At 40.9% G+C, this 22,064-nt stretch overlaps 1 protein-coding gene and 1 long non-coding RNA gene across 5 annotated transcripts in view; both read right to left on the bottom strand.

The window, feature by feature from the left end:
* Nucleotides 1-20,104, bottom strand: part of SULT4A1 (sulfotransferase family 4A member 1) — a 32,835-nt gene extending 12,731 nt beyond the window's left edge. For 3 of the 4 annotated variants that reach the window (XR_014578598.1, XM_083821323.1, XM_083821322.1), the window contains exons 1-2: nt 19,626-20,104; nt 19,235-19,410 (exon numbers count right to left, since the gene is read on the bottom strand). Coding sequence is in view for 3 of the 4 variants with exons in the window: in XM_083821323.1 (XP_083677449.1) it covers nt 19,235-19,410; nt 19,626-19,957 (508 nt within the window). In the remaining variant the exon portion in view is untranslated. The remainder of the gene's footprint in view (nt 1-19,234; nt 19,411-19,625) is intronic. The other variant, XM_083821324.1, reaches the window with a different exon arrangement.
* Nucleotides 7-19,228, bottom strand: LOC310892973. The gene is made up of 4 exons (XR_014578601.1): nt 4,441-19,228; nt 3,322-3,387; nt 1,990-2,061; nt 7-781 (listed from the first exon to the last, which is right to left on the bottom strand). It is a non-coding gene; the product is annotated as an uncharacterized lncRNA (long non-coding RNA).
* Nucleotides 20,105-22,064: the final 1,960 nt, after the last annotated feature.

Here is a 22,064-nt window from a genome sequence, read left to right as displayed (position 1 = left end):
CTGCATAAACCAAACAATGAAAGAGAACAGATTGTATTACAGTTCTTATCTAAACAGAAGCATATGAAGGGAGACCTAGACATAGAAATAACGATAACTTTTGTCCTTAGGAGTCTGCTCTGAACTCAGTCTATAGCTACTGTTTTAATGTAGTATGTCTGCTCCCTTTGTGTTTTTTTTTTTTTAAACACATGAAGATCTCCTTTCACATAGAATATCTGAGGTTTATCTTTGGTAGTAACTTAAATATAACTATGTTTTTGTTTCCCAGTCCTTTTACCTGACTTGGAAAAGTATTTTTCCTGAATTGGAAAGCATTTTACATATACTGAGTCTTACCCTATGAATGTTGGTTAGGCAAATACTATCATCTCATTTTTAGAAATTAAAAAAAATGAATCTGATAGAGGTCATCCAAGTTCATAAAATGCATTATAGTGGCCATACTGGGAAACAGCCACACTGTCCTCTATTCTAAACTGTAGGCAGTGCTACTGTTACATAATTACTTGAGTCTATTTATACTTCCATTTTATAGATTGGATAAACCACTGACCACATCAATGCGTAGTGAGTTAGTCATAAGCTTTAGAAGCCCTAATTATGTACCTCTCTCTGGTCTGAAGACACTTACAAAGCAACCAATAAATAATATAGCCTTAATGACTGCACATTGGAAAGTTAAAAGGTATTTCAAACGTAAGTTTGAACAGGGAAAATATTTCAACTGATTTCACCTTCAGGCAGGTAGGACTGGAAAGCAGGAAACACTCTAAACAGACTAACAAAATTCAGAGATACTCGCCAGGGCCTTAAAAAGAGAAAGGTATGGGCTTTTGGTGAGATGGAAAAACAGAATGAGATGCGATCAAGTTGATCTAACAGGCAAGGGACCCCATGGTTTAAAAGACAAGTCATGTGGACATGGGAAATCCTGGATACTGTGACAGACTTACCAATTCTTTAAGAATTGTGAGTAGTAAAGAAAATGAGACCAGGATTTATTCTCCCGTGTTACCTAAAGGACCAAATAACCCAAACCTATCTGCTTCATGACCTTGGAAAGACTAGCTGCAAATTTAGAAATCATGCCTTTTGGTCCCATTTATGTTGAAAATAATTTGCAAGTTGCAAGTAATTTGTAAATTCATTAAGTAATTCATGTTAGCTATTATGATTGTACACATGAACAAAAATACATTTTGCACAAATTCCTGTATGTTCTTCCAACAAGAAGAAAATTGCTGTATTATTCAGATTATTTTTTTAAATCTACACTAGGAGTAAGGAAAAAAACAAAGACTCACATACTGTAGAGACTGGTTAGAGTGAACACAGTTCGGATGAAATATGAAAGAACACACCTCTCTAAAAATTGCTTTGGAAAATAAGTACTTAAGACTTCTGTTTCCTCACTGGTGAGTAAATTAAAATTGCTTGAAAAAAATAAACTTTTACATTATCATTACCCAGAGACAGCTGTCACAGACTTAATACACACTTGCCCTTGAGGCTGTTCACTCTACATTTTTTAAGTCCAAGCATATATTTTATGTATTAAAATTAACATACATAGGGTACTTCAGTATCAGTCCTTGTGACTCTGAATAAGCACAACCCTTGTTCTCATTAAATATTTATTCTGACAGAAGACATCCTGGTTCTCTATAATTTATTTCTGTATTTCCAATTCTGCTTGCAAAAAAAAAAAAATGCTATTACAGCAACCTTGTTCCATGAAAGGAAAAGGAATAATTGTGTAGGGATAAACACCAACACCAGGACTTTCTAAGTCTCAATCTTTCTCCTCTTAACTGCTCTCTAGACAAAAAGACACCATTTCCACTGTGCCCCTGAATACAGGATGGATGCTGGGTTGAGGCAAGACTATGCTGAAAAATTCAGGAGAGCAGCATGTTCCCTCCCAGCTCTTCACCAAGTCAACCAGGTAACTAGGAGCTAAAGGCTGAGAAGAACATTCCCCATAGCCTTACCTAGCTCTGCTCAGACCTGCGGCCATGTACTAGACTTGCCTTGGTTACCAGCAAGATCCACAGAGCACTGGAGAGATAGGAAAAGACCTACTAAATGTCTTATAATCCACATAGTTTGTAGGAGGCATGGGAAAGAAGGTTTCTGATTTGGAGGAAAATGAGCCTCTGGAAGCTCAAAAGTCTTCACTGTTTTCATCTAAATGTGCTTCCATCAAAAATAATTATTCATTAAGAGTAATGCTGGGCACATGGCAGACAAAAATAAAAATCTTGATCAAGTACAGGTTCTTTAAAACAGTACTTTGAATCTATGAACCTCAGTGCTAATAATAAGCATCCACATGCACATATACATAAACTACTGTATATACATACTGTATATGTATGTATATAGTATATACATACAGTATACTACTGTATATACATAAACTACTGCATGATTCTATAGAACGCTGCACATACTCTAGCATCCTATTCTAATTCATAGAGTGATAAATATTTCTGCAAACTCTTCTACAACAGGGAGGATTGGAAACTGATAGCACAGATATTTGGCTTCTGGCCAGCCAGCAGGTTAGTTTCTCCTCCCTACAGATACATTAGGATCTCTGATCCTGAATTGTCCCACCCGTGAACTCTGTGCTAGTTTTCACTTTTTGTAAAAAAAACAAAAAACAAAAAACTTGTTTACAAAGAAAAAATAGCTAAAACCACTTATATAAAATTATATATATATAACCTCTTCACATCTCTATTAGGATTAAGAACAACTCAAATTGAAATTACAGATATCAACAGAGCTGAACATTCTTTTGGTTTAGAAATGTTGGCTTAGCCTAGCAAGAGACAAATGGCAGCCCAAATTCCAGACCTAGATCCTAGGGCAGGATTTTCTACTCCATTTTCTAGATGCCCAAGCCTAGACTGGGGCCAGCAAAGTTTATTAAATTTGCCACTGTGGAAGGTGAATGCGAGTCTTCTGTTGTTGCCTCTGACTTCCCATCTGGGTATAAAGCATATAGAAATTGTCTGTTTAAATCAACTGACATAAGCTGATGTCTGTGAAGTGTGAGAACCGCCATTTTATGGGGTTGGACCTAGAGTAAATTGCTGAAAATGAGATTTTCAAAAGAAATTATGTGAATTGGGTATTAGAGTGGATTTAATCCCTCTGATAAACCCCATGTATCACCAAACTTGGGCAGATCTAAATGCTACAGAAAATTTCTTAGTAAAAGGGGCAATAATGACACTTGTTGGAGAGAAGAAAGCTAAAGAAAATTAAAGAAAAGAAAATAAAGGAAGCTAAAGAAAAAAAGAAGTTTACCTTTATACTCCCCAGATTTCTGGCCTGGCTGCCAACCATGATGCATTGTCACTTGAGGGCTTCTCACTTTTTAAGTGAAATTAAAGGACCAGGTCACTAAGTGGAAAAGCTATCATTTATGTATACAAAGCTAAAGTTTTTTCTTGGAGCCAATCAGTGGATCTTGTGAATTCTCTAGTATTTTCCATCACCTTCTCCTTGTGTTTCTGAATGCATGCACTTGTACGTGCATGCCTCACCTGGCATGGTACAGAAAGAGTGAACAGTCACAGACAAACAGGATTAATCTGTCAGCCTTTGGGCATGAGGCACCAGACACAACATTCATAAGTACCCAGTGATTCTATCCTGCCTTCTTCCAGCTGCTGCAGATCCACATTTCATCCTGGAAGAAGACTACTGTCCCTGCTAACTCCAAGGTCATATTGCCAAAACAGATGTGGAATTCATTAAAGCCTATCCAATTTTAACTAAAATGAACCTAGTCAGCAGAGGAACTTCAGAGCGCTGTACCCAAGAAACACTCTTCCCTGACAAGCTTTTCTGTTATGTCTATACAATGCCCCAGGAGAAGTACTGTTCCAATTTATCGTATAATATCTGGAAAGAGATGGGATGGGAAAACAGCAGTAATAAGCTACTGCCAGAACCTGCAGGTTTTTAAGAGATCCTTTTAAATTACTTATGAACCTACATTTCTACTCTGCATAAGGGCATGTCCAAAAGAAGCCCCATCACAACAGTTTGAAACTGTGCTAGTTGGGCTGTGCTGTCCTTTGCAGCCTAACGACATACAGAATCAGGACTCACTTAGAATCCTTCCACCCCACAATCACCCCTACAATGAACGGGAACCCTCTTGCAAGGCCAGTGCCTCAGCAACACTAGCAAGGTTAGTTCATGGCCATAATGTCTCTGCTTATCAGTAAGCCTAACTGCTCCAGCAGCAACCAGACAGCATAGCAAGATAACCAGAACTTTGAAACACCTCGCAGCTATTCCTTTCTGTTTCTATATGTTATTTTCAACATCAAATACAGCCTCTGTAAAAGAGCATTATTTTTTAGGGCAGATGTTCTCTGGCTCCTCTCAGTACTTTCTGGCCACTGGCACACTCACTTGCAGCTATTGCACCTCACAGATTCGTTCAAAGTGAAGTGGCAGATACAAAGATGGATGCCTCCTGTGAAGTTTTCCTTCCCTCCATTGTTTCTACTGTAGTTTATTTCAGGTTTCTCCCCTCCACATCAGCTAACATGGGACAAGCCTTCAACTCAAAGATGTGAAGGTCTTTCCTGTAAAGAAAGTCATACTGAAAAACAAATACTAATGTTAATATTAACAATTTTGTAGCACTCCCAATTAGTTGCACCTCATTTGATCTACCATTGATCTACCAGTGCTTGATCAAGTTTCAACTAATACAATGCAACAGACCCATTATGACTCATAGGTGTTTGTTTTTTTTATAGCATTGGTAAACGTAGAGTGCTCATTAAAAATGAGGGCTGCAAAAGCTGTTACAGATTGGTCTAGCAAGTGCTGTAAAACAATTCCCCACACAATTCTAATTGCCTGCAAGCTCATTCCCTTTTCACCAATTTCAGTGTACATCTGCAGGTAAGTATGGCAAATTCATCTTTTTCCTACAGTAGTGGAGGGAAAATTAGATTTTTCCATTAGAGGAAAATAAATAAAAACAAACCATAAAAATCTCTCTTCTTCAGGTCCATATGTCCTTGTTCTCCTACACCTTGGAATTCCAACTGTCCTAAGAATATGGATTTTTATTTTTATCACTTAGGGTTTTAATAATAAAAGTTATATGTAGACCTTGATACCATATATTCCAATTCTTCTGTTCCTAGAAGAGACTCATGATTCAGAATGAAGGCTGAAATTATAATGTTATATTGCCAATATTTTTGACTGCCTCTTTAAGGTGCTGATTTTCAGAAGGAACTGAATACTCATGCTGAGATTAATGCCCCATTTACTTGGCCTAAATGCCTCTAAATTCAATATTCACCTGTGAAAGGAATCTGTGGAACATGAGGAAACTGAATCCAGATCCTGAAACTGATAGCAACAGCTTAAACATATTTGGATTTAAAACAAATGTTAACTGTATGATTTCCAATAACATTCAGTAAGTAGGGTCTTAGCTTTTTAGACTTATTAATCAGTTTAGTTTTCATTTAAGCTAATGGCTTTTAAAAACAAAACTAATAGGCTAAATTCTGCTTGTCTTTCGCTAGACTTATATCAGAAAATACAGAACTGGGTCCATTAGGTCTGAGCTATGTTTTTAATGTACAGCACCAGAGGCTGTAAACACTATTCTATAAAAAGTGTATTCTATTTGGAGCTAAGAGGTACTTTTATTTGGTTAAAAAAAAGCTATTGGTGCACTGTTTACACACATATTATCCTTAGAAGCATTACTACCATGTATAAGACCGTATCCTAAAACAACAATAAACGGTTACAAAACAGTGTTATTTTCAGTTCATGCATTAGTACTATTTTTAAAAGATGGCCCAAGTCCTAATTCTCCCTTACATTAGGGCACTAACTACTCAAGTGAGTGTGGGATGAGAAGCGCAAAATGAACCATGGTGCACCCCAGACCAGGCACCGACCGCAAAGGCTTCACCATTGCCAAAAGCAAGGCAGACGATGCGGTGTTTTCCACTCCTAGCAACAGCAACAGGAGCAGCTCAGAAAAAGGCCTCCTTACACTAGTAAGTGAAACATGCCAGGGCCTGTTCTCTGGGAGGACATGCTGGGCAGCCAAACCCGCATCCATAGAGGTGAATTTCCCAAAACAAGACAGCCCCATCTGTAGCTTCCTGGGACCCATCCCTGGCTTCAGCTACTTCCCACCCCATGCTGGGGAGCCTGCTGTCTGGGAAAGGGCAAACTGCGCCAGGGAACGGGCTAGCAACAAAGCTATGTTGATGACAGCCTGCCTCTGTCTTAGGTTTACCAGTGTAGACATGGAGAGCAGAAAACTGGATTGTCTGTGTTCCCTACTTTAGGCGTCATAAAACCAGAAGAAAAACAGCTTGGGTCACAAACTCCCTAAAATCTCTATCCAAACCATGGTTATGCCAATCCACTCCAACAGGCAGTGGACCACATGGCAAAAGCCTCTTGCTGGGGACAGTTGGGACAAAAAAATATTTCTTTCCCTCTCAAACAAGCCACAACATTCTCACAGCCTCTGGAACTGCAGCAAGGAGTAGGTGCATACTACCACCACTACAAACCAAGAGACAGGTCCACAGATTGTTTTTTTATCCCTAGATTTTGAGTAACAAGACGACACTGTTCATCTCTTTGCCTTTTGAATGATGAGTCAGGATTTATGCTCTCAAGCTTGTCCCCATATCCATGATTTTATCATACCTAGGTGTCCCAGAATTTGTTACAGGTTCTTCACTGACAGCTGATACTGGTTGGTAGCTGAGAGGGGAGAAGGACTTTACTCATGGCCATTCTCTTTAGGCCTTAGCTGGTTTCGTAAAATATGTCCCTGTCCACGGATGCTCCTCATGTCAGTACCAGATGTCATCACCAGTGGAGCAGCTTGTGTGAAGATGTCCCAATTCATGTGAAACCACATCAGCCAAATTAGCTTAAGGAGTTTATCTTTTTGGCATAAACTCACCTACCTAATTCTCCTTGAGACAAATGAGAATGCATTCACACAAAATGCTCTGCAGGTAGTTCTTTAAGACAAACAGCAGGCTAAGGACACTAAAATCCTGCACTACTGCAGATGCTTTTAAAAGAGGTCATCTACCCATATCCTTAAATTAATCCTCGCTTTCTGTTTCCACTCACCAAACAAAACGTGCTGCCATGGTACAAGATAGCACAACACCTACCTTGTTAAAACAAAAAGAAAAAATGTATGGTATAACATCTCTGGAAGGAATGTTACGTGTTGGGAACATGGAAATAACATCTAGATCAATTAAAGCTGCAGTCTTGCTTGCTGCCTTACTATCTGACAGACAGAATTACATCCCTCCTTACCCTTTCCACACTTATTCGAGGTTGACCAGGTCTAAAGTCAACCTAGTCCATTCAGTTGTCACCTTCTTTCCCTGGGCTTCTCTCTGAACATCCTACTTTGGACATCCTCATGACGCAATTCAGAGAAACAAGCCCTTTCGTAACAGCAGTGCGAGCACCGGATCATGCAGTCATGCCAAAGGACAGGCCACCAGGAGAGTAATTCATGGAGGAAAGACTGCTTTTATTGCTTTTATTTTATGCTACTGGGCACATTCTGTCTCAAACATCTGGAAATTATCTGGCAAACTCTGGCCACATAAACTAGCAATGGTAATTCTTCACAATGATGTGCCAATGGTGTATTACTAGACTTTCAAATCCCACTTTCTCCCTGGAGCATACATAAGATACATGCAGTTACCTCAATCTTACCTCTGCTGTATCCCAACCCCTGCTTTCTCTGCAGTCCCATTCCCCCAGTCTTTTAAAGCCTACATGAAAAAGATGACCAAACTGCACCACTCGTTACCCCAGCAAGAGCTCAACTTAATCTCCAGCAATAAGTCCCCCCATGGCATCAAATTCACCTCCATTTTCACACAGGTGACACAACGCTGTACCAAGGATAAGGCAGAAAAGAACACTGCTGTAACAACAAGTCATTGTTTTTTAAATCACCCTGAAGGACTTAATCATATTAAAGAGAAGTCCTTAATTACCCTTAGCACCACTGATTTCTAGGATAACTATATCACTTTGTCTTGTACTACAATGTTGTAATACAGACTGCAGCTAAACGCAGCGAAGGCAGGAGACAACAGGGCTTCCATATCAGAAACTTGTGTTGAGGTTGTTCTCATAGCATTTGTGGTGACTGTCACCTCTTGAAGTGCTTTGGTTGGCATTCAGACTTGTGTAGTGAACAGAAATGCAATTGTATGCCTCCGTTTCAATCCCTTCCAGGAAAATTGTTGGACAAAGCTTGCCTACACATTAATGTATATTTGCATATATTAGGTGGTTAAATCAGAAGAAGGCAGCATACAGACAGTGTCATGTGAAAGCACTGAAAATACGAGCTGTATGTGCAAAAAAATGGAAAAGAGGCATATTGTTGTTTCAGAATTTCTAGGAACATTTTTAACCTTCCATGCATGAGACTATGTAGTCTCTTTAGTCAGCTATTACTTGTATAAGATCAGGGAGTAAACCACTTTGTCTCAAACAGAATCACCCTCAAATGAAAGCTGCCCATCGTAAAAGCTGCCCTGAGCAAAATCATTCTTTGCAAGGTACCCATGCCCCCACTCATATTTAACACACTCATTCCCTCTATCTGCTGAACTGAAGTTTTAGGCAAGCTACAGTCATTTCTATTCTGCTATTGCTCTTCAAATTAGAAATGGATATAGATCTAATCAGGAGTACAAAAGGGGATCTGCCAATCTGTATCACCATGGGTTTTCTCAGTATTGCTGCAAAATCTTTGAAGAGAGCACATTATTTCTGATAGAAAGCGCTGCTGATCCAACAGAAGCACTCACATTGATCATTATTAATGTGCACTTCAACTACATATGCATAGAGCAATCCAATTTTAGAAATGCCTGCAGCAGTTCTGTGCTACTCTGGCAACCCTGATCAGCAGTAAACAGGCTTTTAACTGGATAGTTAACCTGGGTTTATGATTGCATTGCAAAGCCGCCACTGTACTGACAAATCTGAACTGCTGTGTGGGTAGTCAGTATGTATCTTCTGAACATGTGTCTCATCTCATCTGCTTCACATTTGTCTCATTTTGTTGGCTTGGATGAATTTATTACTCACATACTTGGACACAGTGAAGGGCTAATTCTGCACCCTTGTCTGTATCCCATATGGTGATCTGATATCATTATACATCATCCAGAACTTGCAGCCTTATATAGGATGACAGCCTTCACATCCTGCACCATAAATGGTGGGTGGGTAAAAGCACATGAAATTAGCTTGCATTTTTTAAATTATAGATGTACTGTGGCATTTAGTAACAAAAACCTCTTGGTAGTCGGTTCTCCACTGCTCCTCCTTTCACTTTATATCCTCTACTATCTCAGCCACTGCCTCAGACTTAGCTAGCTAAACATTTCTTACACACTTTCTACCTCTGATATGCTTCCTTTCTGCCATTTCTCAGTACCATGCATTTTCCTCGCAGTGGGTCTCATAAGCCTGTAGTCTCATTTGACCAAAATATTAAAAATGAATGTTTCCAAGTGTTCTCTCTGCCATGCCATGTGTGTCTGTGCATATATTGAGCAAAACATTCTTCTTGCTACTGAATCTGCAATGTTTTACAGGATTAATATATAACATAAATGGTTTATTTGGTCTGTATCAATCTGTAAAGGACTTTGGTATACAGAACCCTAATTATTTCAGCTCTTAAGCCCCATCTCTCCAGATTCTCCAAAGTGTTACTGAAATTTTGAACAGGCTGAAAGTGATTAGATGCTGGGTGCTTCATGTTTGCATGTGCATCCTTTGTTTGTTGCTCCCTTCCACCAAGCTAAAAAATAAAAACATTCCCATACAGTGGTATTATTATGTGCTCAGCTCTAATACCTAGATGTTTGATTCAAATTTAGAGCTATAATTTGCTAGTTTATTTACAAAAATATAGATGGTAGATGATACCTTTTCTCTAAGAGAATTTCTAGTCATTATACATGTAACAAATTCTGTCAGAGATGAAATACATCCATATGCCTCCAATGGAAAATGCAGACAAAATGCTTAAATAACTTATGCAAGGTCAGAGAATCTGCAGCAAAGAAATCATACCAAATGTCCAGCATACAAAAACTTGCATCACTTCTGAAGCAGCACTGATGGGACAATGCAGGCAGAAGTTTCTTCTCTCCAATATAGGGTGTTCAGTTGAGTAGTAATTTAAAGAAGAAAGAAGTCGTTTAATAAAAGACTGCATAATAAGAATGAAGAATCACATGTGCTTAACCTAATTCAGTCTAATGTTCAAGACTTTTGCTTTCCTTCATTAACATCTTCACTATGAAAGATGAACATTAACATGAAATGAGAATGAGTTGGGTTGAGCTGATTTACATAATTTTCCTAATTCTTTAGTCTTTGAGGTCATTTTCATCTATTTAACCCAGTCAATACTGATTTCACATATGGGGAGGAGGTGAGCAGGCTGAGGAGCATTAGGGATTCGGAGAAGGAGGTCAGCTGGTGGGATCATACTCTTACCATCCCTGAGACAGAAGCATCAGCTAACCACAACACAAGAAATGAAGAATCTCCTACTCTCTCACCACCAGGCAGTAGAAGGGGACTTAAGAGATGGGGAAATGGAAGCAGGTTTCTGTTCAGGGTGGCTGGTGAACCCCTCTCCGCTACCTCACCTTCCCAGGTGCTTTTATTCTACAAGGTATTAGGCTCTGGAACTTGATGGACAAGCAAATGATGATGTGGATGAAGGTCAATCCAGGTTAGAGGGATCACCTGGGGCAAGTCAGCCTACCCCCAGTATCATGACCATCTCTGTCACAAGAAAAAGAAAGGTTGTCATAGATGACTCCCTTATGAGGGGAACAGAGGGCCCCATATGCCAGCTGGACCCGACCCATAGGTAAGTCTGCTGCCTCCCCAGGGCCTGGGTAAGAGACGTTACTAGAAAACGCTAGCTCGGTATGGCCCTCTGATTACTATCCATTATAGTTTTTTCATGTCAGCAACGAGAAGTTTTTTCATGTAGCAAAAAGAAGTCCAAGGACAACCAAAAGGGACTTCAGGGCCTTGAGGCAATTAAAGAATCAGGCACACAGCTAGTGTTTTCTTCTATCCCTCCAGTACCAGAGAGCAACATTAAAACGATTAGGCAGACCTAATACGTAGCTCCAAGGCTGGTGTCACCATCAGAATTTGGGAGTTTTTGATCATGGGATGGTCTGCACAACACCAGGCCTGCTGGTGCCTGACAGGACACACCCTTCTCAGAGGGTGAAAAGGATGTTTACTCAGGAGTTAGTAAAAGTTTAGTTTAGTTAAAGCTGAGTTTTAAACTAGTTTTGAAGGGGGAAATGGACAAAACCAGGCTTGCTGGTGATAAGCTACAGGACAGCATGCCAAAACAAAGTGTGGGGTACAGTGAAGCACATTTGAAATAATTCTACACAAATGCATGCAGCCTGAGGAACAAGCAAGAGGAGCTAGAAGCCTTGGCTCTGACCCAAAGCAAAACCTGGTGGGAAATCATGTGACTGGTGTGTTACAACAGTTACAGGCTCTTCAGACAGGACAAGCAGGGCAGACGAGACGGGGGGCTGGCACTGTATGTAATGGAGGGCTGGGCTGTACAGAGCTTGCCACTGGTGATGACAACATAGTTGAGAGCCTCAGGGTAAGAATTAAGGGACAAAAAAGTAAAGCAGATGTCACTGTGGAAGTCTACTACAGACCACCCTGCCAAGATGATAACACTGATGAGTTATTCTTTAAGGACACCTCTAGATCTGCCACCCTTGTCCTTATGAGTGACTTTAACTTGGCAGATATTAGCTGGGAATACCACACAGCTGATACAAACATGTCCAGGAGATTCCTAAAACTCCTTGATGATAACTTATTGGCACAGGTACTAAGGGAGCCAACCAGGAAAGGTGTCCTCCTTGATTTGTTGCTTGTAAATAGAGAGGGTCTCATGGGTGAAGAGGCAATTAGCGGCTGTCTTGGCCGTAGTGACTATGAAGTAGTTGAGTTTAAAATCTTTGGTGATAGGAAGAAAACTGCCATGAAAACTTGAACCCTGGATATGGGAAGAGCAGACTTCAGGCTCTGCATGGAACTAGTTAGTAACATCCCACAGGCAACTGCTTTTGAAAGTATTGAGATCCACCAGTGCTGGTCACTTTCTAAGTACAACCCCTTAAGAGCACAGGAACAGACAATTCCAAAATATCAGAAGTCAAGCAGGTGGGGCAGAAGACTGGCTTGGCCTAGCAGGGATCTTTTTCTAGAGCTTAGGCAGAAAAAGAAAGTGCATGGCCACTGGAAGCAAGGTCAGGTGACATGGAAGGACTACAGGGATGCTGCTTGCATTGTAGACACAAAATTCACGCAGCCAAAGTTCAGAGTTGAAGTTGGCCAGTATCACGGGAGACAATAAAAAGAGCTTTTTAAAATATGTTAACAGTAAAAGGAGGACCGGAGATAACATTGGTCTGTTACTTGATGAGAATGGTCACCTCACAAACAGGGACATAGACAAAGCAGAGACATGTAATACCTTCTTTACTTCTGTCTCCGGTACCAATGATGGTAGGACCACAATTGCAGCAGTGATAAACTCCCAGTGAGCCCCCAGCTTGTGCAGGATCTGCTGTTCCAGCTGGATGCATGCAAGTTTTTTCCTCTTCCCTGAGTCTTCTTTCACAAAGAAAGTCACTTGAGTTTTACACTACTTCACAGTAGGGAAGCAATTATGCTAGAGACCCAGCAATACCTATTAGGTAACTAGAGAATTCTTCCTCTTCTGAACCATTTGTTCTTTCTCTAGTAAGATCTCTTCACTGTCTTGATAAATGATTCATGAGAGAAACATGAGAAAAACACTGCTAGCTAGATTAAAAAAAACAAGTTTTCCTAATGACAGATCTTTCCTCACCACTTTTAGTTCCTGCTTTATGCGTGTAAGGACCTATTCAATTCTACTCCCACTGAAATCAAGTCAAATGCATCAGTGGCATCTCATTGTCTTCAATTCCTTATTATTTGACATTTTTATTTATCATTTCTTTGCCTAGTAATAGTTAGGACTGAGTCAATATCAGATGATATTATGAGCTATACATAAATAAAACAAAAGAATCCCATTTCAAAAGGGTTTTCAAAGCACAGGAACCCAATGGCCCTGACCCCTACCAATAATTGTGTATTGGTCTTGCTTTCCTGCACCTGGGTGGTCCTCAGTGGAGTGAGCTTAAGAAACAGTGTACTTACTCGTTTAATTGTTGGAAAGAATAAGGCTTCAGTCACCAAAAACCAAGAGCATGAAATCAAATTCAAATGTACCCTATATATCAGTCCCTATAATGACAGCTCACAGAACACTTCTCCATCACCCAATGCAGTTTGCTGACTCCTTTTTGTTTGCGCAAGAAGTCCATTCTTTCTGACTAGCTGGAATAGAACTGAAGCACATTCATACTGCATTAAAGATGTTGGATATCTGAGCTTTACAAATTACTTAAGATAAGGAGAAACTGAAAAAATATGACGGGATTGGAAAAGAGAAATAGTAAGTACCACCATTCTGACTTCCAAAATATTAACTTGTTCATGAAACTAACAGAGGCATGGTATCATTGTAAGTCACAGGGAAGAGCTTGTAAGCATGCATAATGTTGCCTCACAAAACAGAGGACAAAGGAAAAAAATCCCAGATTTATTTTGTGTAAAAATCTCTCAATTTTTAAGCCAACCTCATGATTTCTCACGACATGTCTCTGGGCCAGTAACACTCGAATTCCCTCTTACAACATAAACCAATTAAAAATATAAACTGATTAAACTCAAGTGACCAAAATCCTACATAAAGAATAGGACTATAAATCCAGAATAGCAGAATATGGCTATTCTGCAAGATAAGAAACTGTTGTCAAAAAATATAACAACAAAACTCTTGGGAAGAGTTCCTTATGAGAACACTGGAAATTAAGGCAAATCAACCAGCTTAACACACAAAACATCCATGTGGACACCCTTGTTCCCTGAGGAGCCTTACTCCAACAGCATAAGGCTTTCTTAAACCTGCTATTAACCAGGGTAAACCTCTGCCACCCACTACAGCTGACTCTTCGCTGTCTGACAGCTCCCAGCCCAGAAACTCCCACAGACTGGGCACATCCTTGGGCAACCTTTCAGCCTGATTCTCCTCTCGTTTATGTCTGCACAAAATCAGGACTGTCAGCAGTGTTGGCCCTGTGTACGTCTGGGTCAGTGTGAAGAATCCGATTCCTTGTGCTCAGGGTTATCAGTCTGACATATTATGCAGGGGCAACTGGAATGCGTTAGCCAGCGAGGCAGCAACGCGGGTACCTCAAAAAAGTACAACTTACCAAGCCACAGCTGGGGTATGCTAATGGGTAGGTAAGAGGACACAAACACTCTGATTCCCTGACATAATACAATCACTGCAGCTCTGTGCAGACCTGCCACCTACTCACTGATTGCTATGTCAGGTCACTGCAGATACTTTAGCTAGTGAGCTAGATGTCCGCAGAGTGCAGGACACCCCTACAAGCACAGCTCATGTGCAGCCATGTAAACCTAGCCAAGTGATAATGCTCTTTATATTGAAGGGTATTATTATGCAGTACAGTAACGTTCAAAAACCTGAACCAGAAACCAGCCTTGCTAGTTAAATGTAACATCCCTGCCAAGAAATCACATAATCTGAGGACAACAAGAAGGATGGGATTGGAGAAGACAAAGCACAATTTCCACAGGAGACACAGTCATTTGGTATAATTTTTACAGTATATTTATTAAAGACATTTTTCCACTGTATTTTATAATATAGTCCCACAGACAATTGAAACTGATCAGAAGGTGAAGGGGAAGAAACAACTGCCTAGAAATAATAAGTCCCTGAATGAATTTCACAGCCAAAGAAAAGCACATGAATCTCCATCCCCAATGGTTCAAGCCTCCCTTTGCCTGAAGTATAATAGTGTGAGTGCTGGGTCTGATACAAATAATATTCTAGATGTTGATGAACAGAAGTCTGTTGATTTTAAGAGGAAAATCAGACAAGCAAGGAAAGTGGGGGTTACACTGAAACTTCTATGTCTGGTTCACAGCCCAGAAGCTTCTTCCACTGCTCTAACCGTCAAAGGATCAAAGAACTGTTTTCCCTACAACAAAAGAAAAAACATGAGGCACATGGAAAGAACAACAGATTGCAGTATAAGGGAAATGTAAGAATGTAGACAGAGCCCCAGCACATGGCAGGGAAAGGGGATGGACAGAACAATAAACAGAGCTCCTCCCTGCCAGGGAAGGGAGGATGGGAGGGATATCACTGTCCCAGCAAGAGGTGTTAGATTCAGGAGCACTGGAAATAGAAGAGGATAAGAGACTGGCGGGCCTGCAGTGGGAGAGGTATACACAACAGGAGGAGGCACAAAACCCATGATGCGTATAATGCACTTTATCAGCAGGTACAATGAGAAGCAAGACTTTCTTCTGTACATACAGAATCTTTTGTGCAAATAAAATAATGGCAAACTCAAACAAACCTTCTCCAGTTCATTTCATACATGACTGAAGGTAAGTGTTAAGAAAGAATTTGAAAGATGAGAACTCAATGAATGTACACACAGGAAAGCTGTCCTTGAACTGATGTGCAAATTTACTGTTGGTACTTCATTAAGCCTAAGGCCTAAAGTCAGCCATCATATTCCCTACAAACTATTGGGTAGTTACTGAAATTCAATGCTGCAACAAAAATTCAAAATGTTGTCTACAAAAAGACAGACCTACAGACAGCTGAAGTCCATATCCAGCACTCACATTTCACAGTGGACGACAGAAGAGCAAGAGTTCTCATGAACTGACTGGACTTAAAGCTGATACTTGCCCAGCAACTGACATTTTCCCACACAGAACTCCAGAACATTATTTGGCAAAATAATCAAAACTGGAGAGACAGCTCTGCTATTAATGTAAATAGCTCACGTTAACAAATTACCAGTTTTGCAACAAGGCATTAATTTGTGGGCTTTGACCCAGGAACATAAAATGCACGCTGATGCAGAACAGATACAAGAGGGTATTAAGAAAGCTTGCCACTGCACATCAGTTATGATTAAAGCAAACAAAGATCTACAGTCAAGGGTTAGCATCATAAGCCACAGCAAAATACCTAAGTGAACCTGGAGTCAGTACTATACTTTAGGTCCTGATTTAATTCCACTGAAATCGTTGACCTTAGCAGACAGTCTAACTCTTGGCATGGTGACTGAGGAAATTCCATGAAAGAATTTGCTTGTTCATTAATTCTGTAGTTTATTACATCCATGGAGAAGAATTCTAATTTTCAAGTAGGGTACAAAACCCCCACAGTATGAGAGGGTTCCAGGAAAGTTATTACAGAGGTACAATGTGCTTCCTCGCTAACACTGCATCTTATTTGTGAAGCAACCTGTTGTGTGGGCTCCAATTATTTAATGCTATATAGAATAGTATTACTATGCACTTGTAGTAACCATAAATCTCGTTGCACCCTGCTCAGCCTGCCCATTCTACACTACAAACTTGCACGAAAGATGAAACTTGTGACTTGATCTTTTCAACAGAGCAGAAGCCCACCTGATTTTAAATTATGTACCATGACAAAAAGGGTTTCTGTAATTACAGTCCTAATATATGCGTATGTAAAAGCATACATGCACACTGACATATTTACATATGTCTGTTTAAATGGGTCTCTGGGTTTTAGGCACAAGCTCATCCTAGTCCAGCAGCTACCAGAAGTTGTTAACATTGATTGGATGCAGGTGTTAGGATTAATTAAAGATGTAAGCAATATCATTATTTAAGCACCCATCAGTGGAAATCACATTAAAGCAGTCATCTTCCATTAGGCTTATTACATTACTCCCAGTAAGGCCACTGGTACATTCAGTTTTCTACCATTATTGGACCAGCTTTTTCCTGGATCACACCCAATTTGTCAATATCCATAACTATTTCCAAGTAATGTCTCCATCTCACGTTTAGAGCAGCAGCATCACCTAGTTGTGCAGAGCATGTCTTCAAAACGGCATACATACTTCTACATCAGTCACTAGGAATACTGAAGCAGTCCTGACACCCCCACCCCACCCCCCAGAAACAGACCATAAGCCACTTGTATATTTTCTTTGCCAGATAAGCCAACACACAGTCAAAAGCTACTGGTAGAGCCTTTTGATATTAAGTTATGGTACAGGGCTCAGTAGGAGCTAGAAACTCTTGCCTCTCTCACATCTAGCAGAAGGGCTTGTTTGTGTATTTCTTCCACAATTTGAACAGATGGAAAGGTGGTGAAACAATGAACATGATTTACTTTCATAAAAGTTTTCCATTAAACCTATCTGAAATTAGTGTATTTTTCTCTTCCTAAACTTCTGTTGTCAAAAATACTCTTGAAATTTTGTTCAAATGTAATTTATTAACAGAAACTAGGTAAGTGGGTCCCAAGCATGTTTTACATTTGAAGATTCCCCAAGAATGCCAAGGTATTTCATCCCTATTAACTATATTTTGTGCATGAAACATGTTTTGTAAAACTACTTTTTTCCATTATGAGAATTCTGATCAGCTCCAGTTAACAGAAAAATCTGTCAATGCTGCTGAGAGACAGGAGGATGAAGCTGTAGTTAAGGTAACAGAGAAGAGCATGTGGTTCTGGATTCAGTTTCTGGCTTTGATGTAGACTTCCTCTAGGGCCTTGGGTAAATCAATGGAAACCATATTTGGGTTGTCTAATTTCTACTGACAGGCCTGTCCCTAGTCAGCAAACCCTTTCACAGTTGATTCAGAAACCCTAAATAAGGCACCAAGCCATAAGTCATGTAGGACCAGTGGACAAAACAAGTTCCAAGGGTTTCAGAAGACCTCAGGCCACCTGAAGGTGGACTGTTGTCTCCTGGAGCTTGCAGACATTATGATTGTGTTTTAAAGCCTATTCCCATGACAAGAACAGACTCAAGACCCATCCTAAATATACTCTGTCCTAGCAAGTAAAATACTATGGCACCTATTTTTTCGCAAGGTGAGGCTGCCCCTCCAGTTCCTCCACCTTCCTTTTCCTCAGCTTTCACACTGTTAGTAAACCCTCCTATAGTAAAGCACTGCCTCTAGCTTTGTAAGTGAGCAGTTGTTTGTTACTGACCTCAGCTGGGGTCCTGAGGGACCTACTATATTCACAAAATAATAGCAAATTACATATGATTATGCAAGTTGGCTTTCCATGGCCAACTGTATAGCCATCAAAGCTAAATTATTTCCAGGTGATGTATTACAGCTATTTTGTGCCTGGCTGCTAGAAACTGAGGTTAGGTGAGGATATTTAGCAATCTGTTAGTGCAATGTTGGGGTGCTGTACTAACAAAGGTAAACAGATTCACAAAAATAAAATCTTAAAACTGAAAGAATTAAATTGTGTGCTTCCTGTACGCTATATAAGTCTTTACAAGAACAATAAGGATGCTGTTGCCTTGTCCTAATCCTAGCATTCTGGGGGCCATTTGCCAGCCTACAAACTAGCCCTATCCTCTCTAATGCATGCATCTGTCAAGCTCTAGCTTGTCTTTAATAGCATAATTTTTAACTAAATGTTAAAAAAAAAAGTGAAGACATTTAAAACTCCTTGAGAAATGGCATCGTAACAGATGTTGCTTTTTTGAAAACATATTTGTGAGGCAGCAGACTGAGGAGAAACAGCAACGAACCCTTTGTAAAGCAAAATAATAAGAGCTAGTCAGTAAGCTGTGATACTGAAACATTTCACAAGGGCATTTACAGAGCTAACATCTGCTATCTCCAGTGGCCTTTGAATTTTCTAGAAAGCGATCATCCTGTTACCAGGAAAAAACCTCACTCAAGAAAGGGCTTCAGCAAGAACCCGTTGTGTTTGCTTCTGGTTTGCCCGGCCGCCTCGCCGAGCTACCATATTGCCGCCTCCGTGAGGGCAGCACCGCATCCCCCCGCACCACTTTTAGGCGTTTCTGCACGGGAATCCCGGAGCTGGCAGCAGACGCCCCAGCGGCGTGGGGCCGTACCGGCGGCAGCGCAGAGTGCCCGGGCACACGTCCCCGGGGGGCTGGCGCCCGCCTACCTGACTTAGGATAGGTGACGATCCAAACGTCGCTGTCCCTCACCGGGAAGTTGGCGATCTCCTCCATCTTTCCCCGGCAGAAGGGCGGCAGCCGCACGCCATTGTACTCGAAGTACTTGCTCTCGAACTCCCCCGGCGTGCTGGGGGTCTCAGCCTCGCTCTCAGCCATCCTCGCCCTGGCTGGCGGAGATAGAAGCGACCGGGCGTGAGGGAAGTGCCGCAGCGCCTGGCGGCAGCAGGCGAAGCAAGGAGCAGCCCCCGCCCCCGACACGCCCCCGCGCACGCACGGCGAAAGGAGGAGCGGCAGCGCGCGCGGTGATGTCATGCGCGGCGCCGCCAACGGCCGCCAAGCGCCGGCCGGGGGGGAGCACAGGGGGATGGGGGGGGTCACCTCAGCCCTGTGCCGCTGACAGGGTGCAGACCGTCCCCGTTTTCGGCAAGGCAGACCTCAGATAAGTGGCTCTCCGTTTGCATTCCTCGTACTACCCAGGCTGAGGCCCAGAATCGTTTCTTACACAGCACAGCCTTCATCCTGCATCCCTTTTCCCACTCCTTAGGTGCCAGCTCTGTAGGGCAGCAGCCCAGGGGGGTGCTGCACACTGGCTCTAGCCTGATCCTGCCCCAGCGGGCACAGCTACCCCCAGCAAAGCCCTTTCTGACTCGCTCCCTATAGCGCAGCTTACTACCGGCACTGCTGGTACAGCCTGATAAAGATACAGCCATTGTCAACTCCCACTTCACCCCTGCCCTGAGGGGCAGCGCTATCCACACAGTTCCTAACACCTCAGCTGATGCTTGGGCCAGAGCTTAAATAGCGTTTCCCTACTTGAGCCTGTGGGTTAGCACCCAGGTGCTGCTGTTCAGGGTATTTAAGGCCTGCTGGCACCTGACAGGAAAGTATAAAAGGTCTACCCCCCGATTAAACTCCTTATATTAAAGAAGTCAGGAGAATTTTAGCTGTTTTGTCTGGTATGGATGAAAAGCCAGCAGTTCAATAGACTTAGGCCTCTGTTAGTTCCAGAAAGGTTAGTAAAGAATTTTTATTTGCTTTTTTTAAATGGCTGTTTGGCTGTGTGTATGCTTCTAAAATTACGTTAAAGTATAACATTCTTTGAAAGCTTCAGATACAAAGTGTCTGCAATAAGTATAAACTTCCAAAAAAATCATAAAGAAACAGGAAATTAGGGGAGGAGGGTGCAATTGCATAACAAATACATTTCTGAGGGAGTAAAATATAACTAACTTCAAGTTAACGTACTAAATTGTGAACAGCAACCAGATGGAAGTTGTCGAACTGTCCCTACTACAACCTCAGCAAACTCAGGGAAAACAACAATACAAACAGCTCAGAGCAGTAACTACTTTGAGCCTGATAGTTCCATCTGTTATTGAGTAGAAATCAATATCTTTACTGTAGTTTACTTTTTTTTAACTACTACTAAACTACAGGCATTAAAACTATAGGTGGAGCAGGTAGGAAGAGTTCACCAAAAGCTATTATCCAAAAAAAAAAAAAATCTTTCCCTTGAATGAAAATAATTTGTAGAAGTGGGTCAGTTTAATATATATATATGTGTGTGTGTGTATATGTGTATATATATATATACTTAGAGTAATTCACCCTGGAGTGTTTTGACTAGTAAGAACTGCTCTAGAAGTTGATAAAACATGTTTAAGTCCCTGTGATGCCAAGGTTAGTTTTGAAACTGTTCCTTCAAGAAACCAAAGTCAAAATTCTCTCTAGAAATCTAAAAGAACTTTTCCAGCTTAAATAAAGAAATACATATTTGTGAAAGGTGGGTTAACAAGATTGGAGAATCCAAGGAGCTGGGTGGTTGGCATTCTATATTTCAAGATAATATTGTAAACTTAGAAATAACTGGTATTCTGGGGCTGGTGCTTCTTATTTTCTTCCCAATGGTGTTCAAGTGGTCTCTTTTCTTTTTAAGAAAATAAGATTTTCTTTTTAAAGAAAAGATTTTCTTTTCTCTTTAAAATTTTCTTTTTAAGAAAATAAATCTCTTAATCATTAAATTGTATAAGTGATAACTTCAAACCCCAACAAAATAGACAAAGACTTGAATTCTAGTCTCTGCTGCTATTTATTGATTTAATTTTGCTTCTAGAATTCCTAACTTAGCCCTCAGGTGTTCACACAGACCTTGCTGCATATATCACGTGGAGGGAGCCATCCTGACAATAGAAAAACTTTCTGTTTTCCCTTTAAGTTAATAGGAGTTGTCCAAATGTGTCTTGGGGTGGTATTCCTTTATGTAGAGCAAAAAGCCCAGCAGACATTACCACAAGGGATACAGCAATAATTGGAGCATCCTTCTAGCAGTGAATGCTTTCACTTACCTTCTGTTTTGAATGAAAGAGCCCAATGGGGATGAGAAATTGGCTGTCATGGATTAACTGCCCTTGGAAAGATTGGGTACGGTGAATCCTAATATAGGCACATTGGACCTATAGTGCACCAATTGCACAGGCGATGTATGCATGTGAATATTCAACATACTGGATTTGCTGCAGGTATACAGATCACCTGCCCAGCGCTTACCAAGGTCTGATGTATGAGATGTGCACCAGACTTGCTGGGAATTCAGACTACTGGACTACAGGATGTTTGAAAGACTGTCACTGGACCACCCTCTGTATAAAACTTGGATAAGACTTGGAAAAGGAGATGCTAGAAGAAAAATGAAATGCTGACTTTAGGGAAAAGTTTTCATTTTAAGATCAGTGGAAGCAGGATTCAAGCCTGGAAACAGATTAACTGTTCCTATGCTGTTTAGGTATGTCTGTATTCTTGTGTTCTGTCACTACAAAA

The sequence above is a fragment of the Anser anser genome, assembly GCF_964211835.1.
Source record: "Anser anser genome assembly, chromosome: 1".
Lineage (NCBI taxonomy): Eukaryota > Metazoa > Chordata > Aves > Anseriformes > Anatidae > Anser > Anser anser.
Note: the sequence above shows the minus strand (reverse complement) of the source record. Positions and strands in the feature narration are given on the sequence as shown.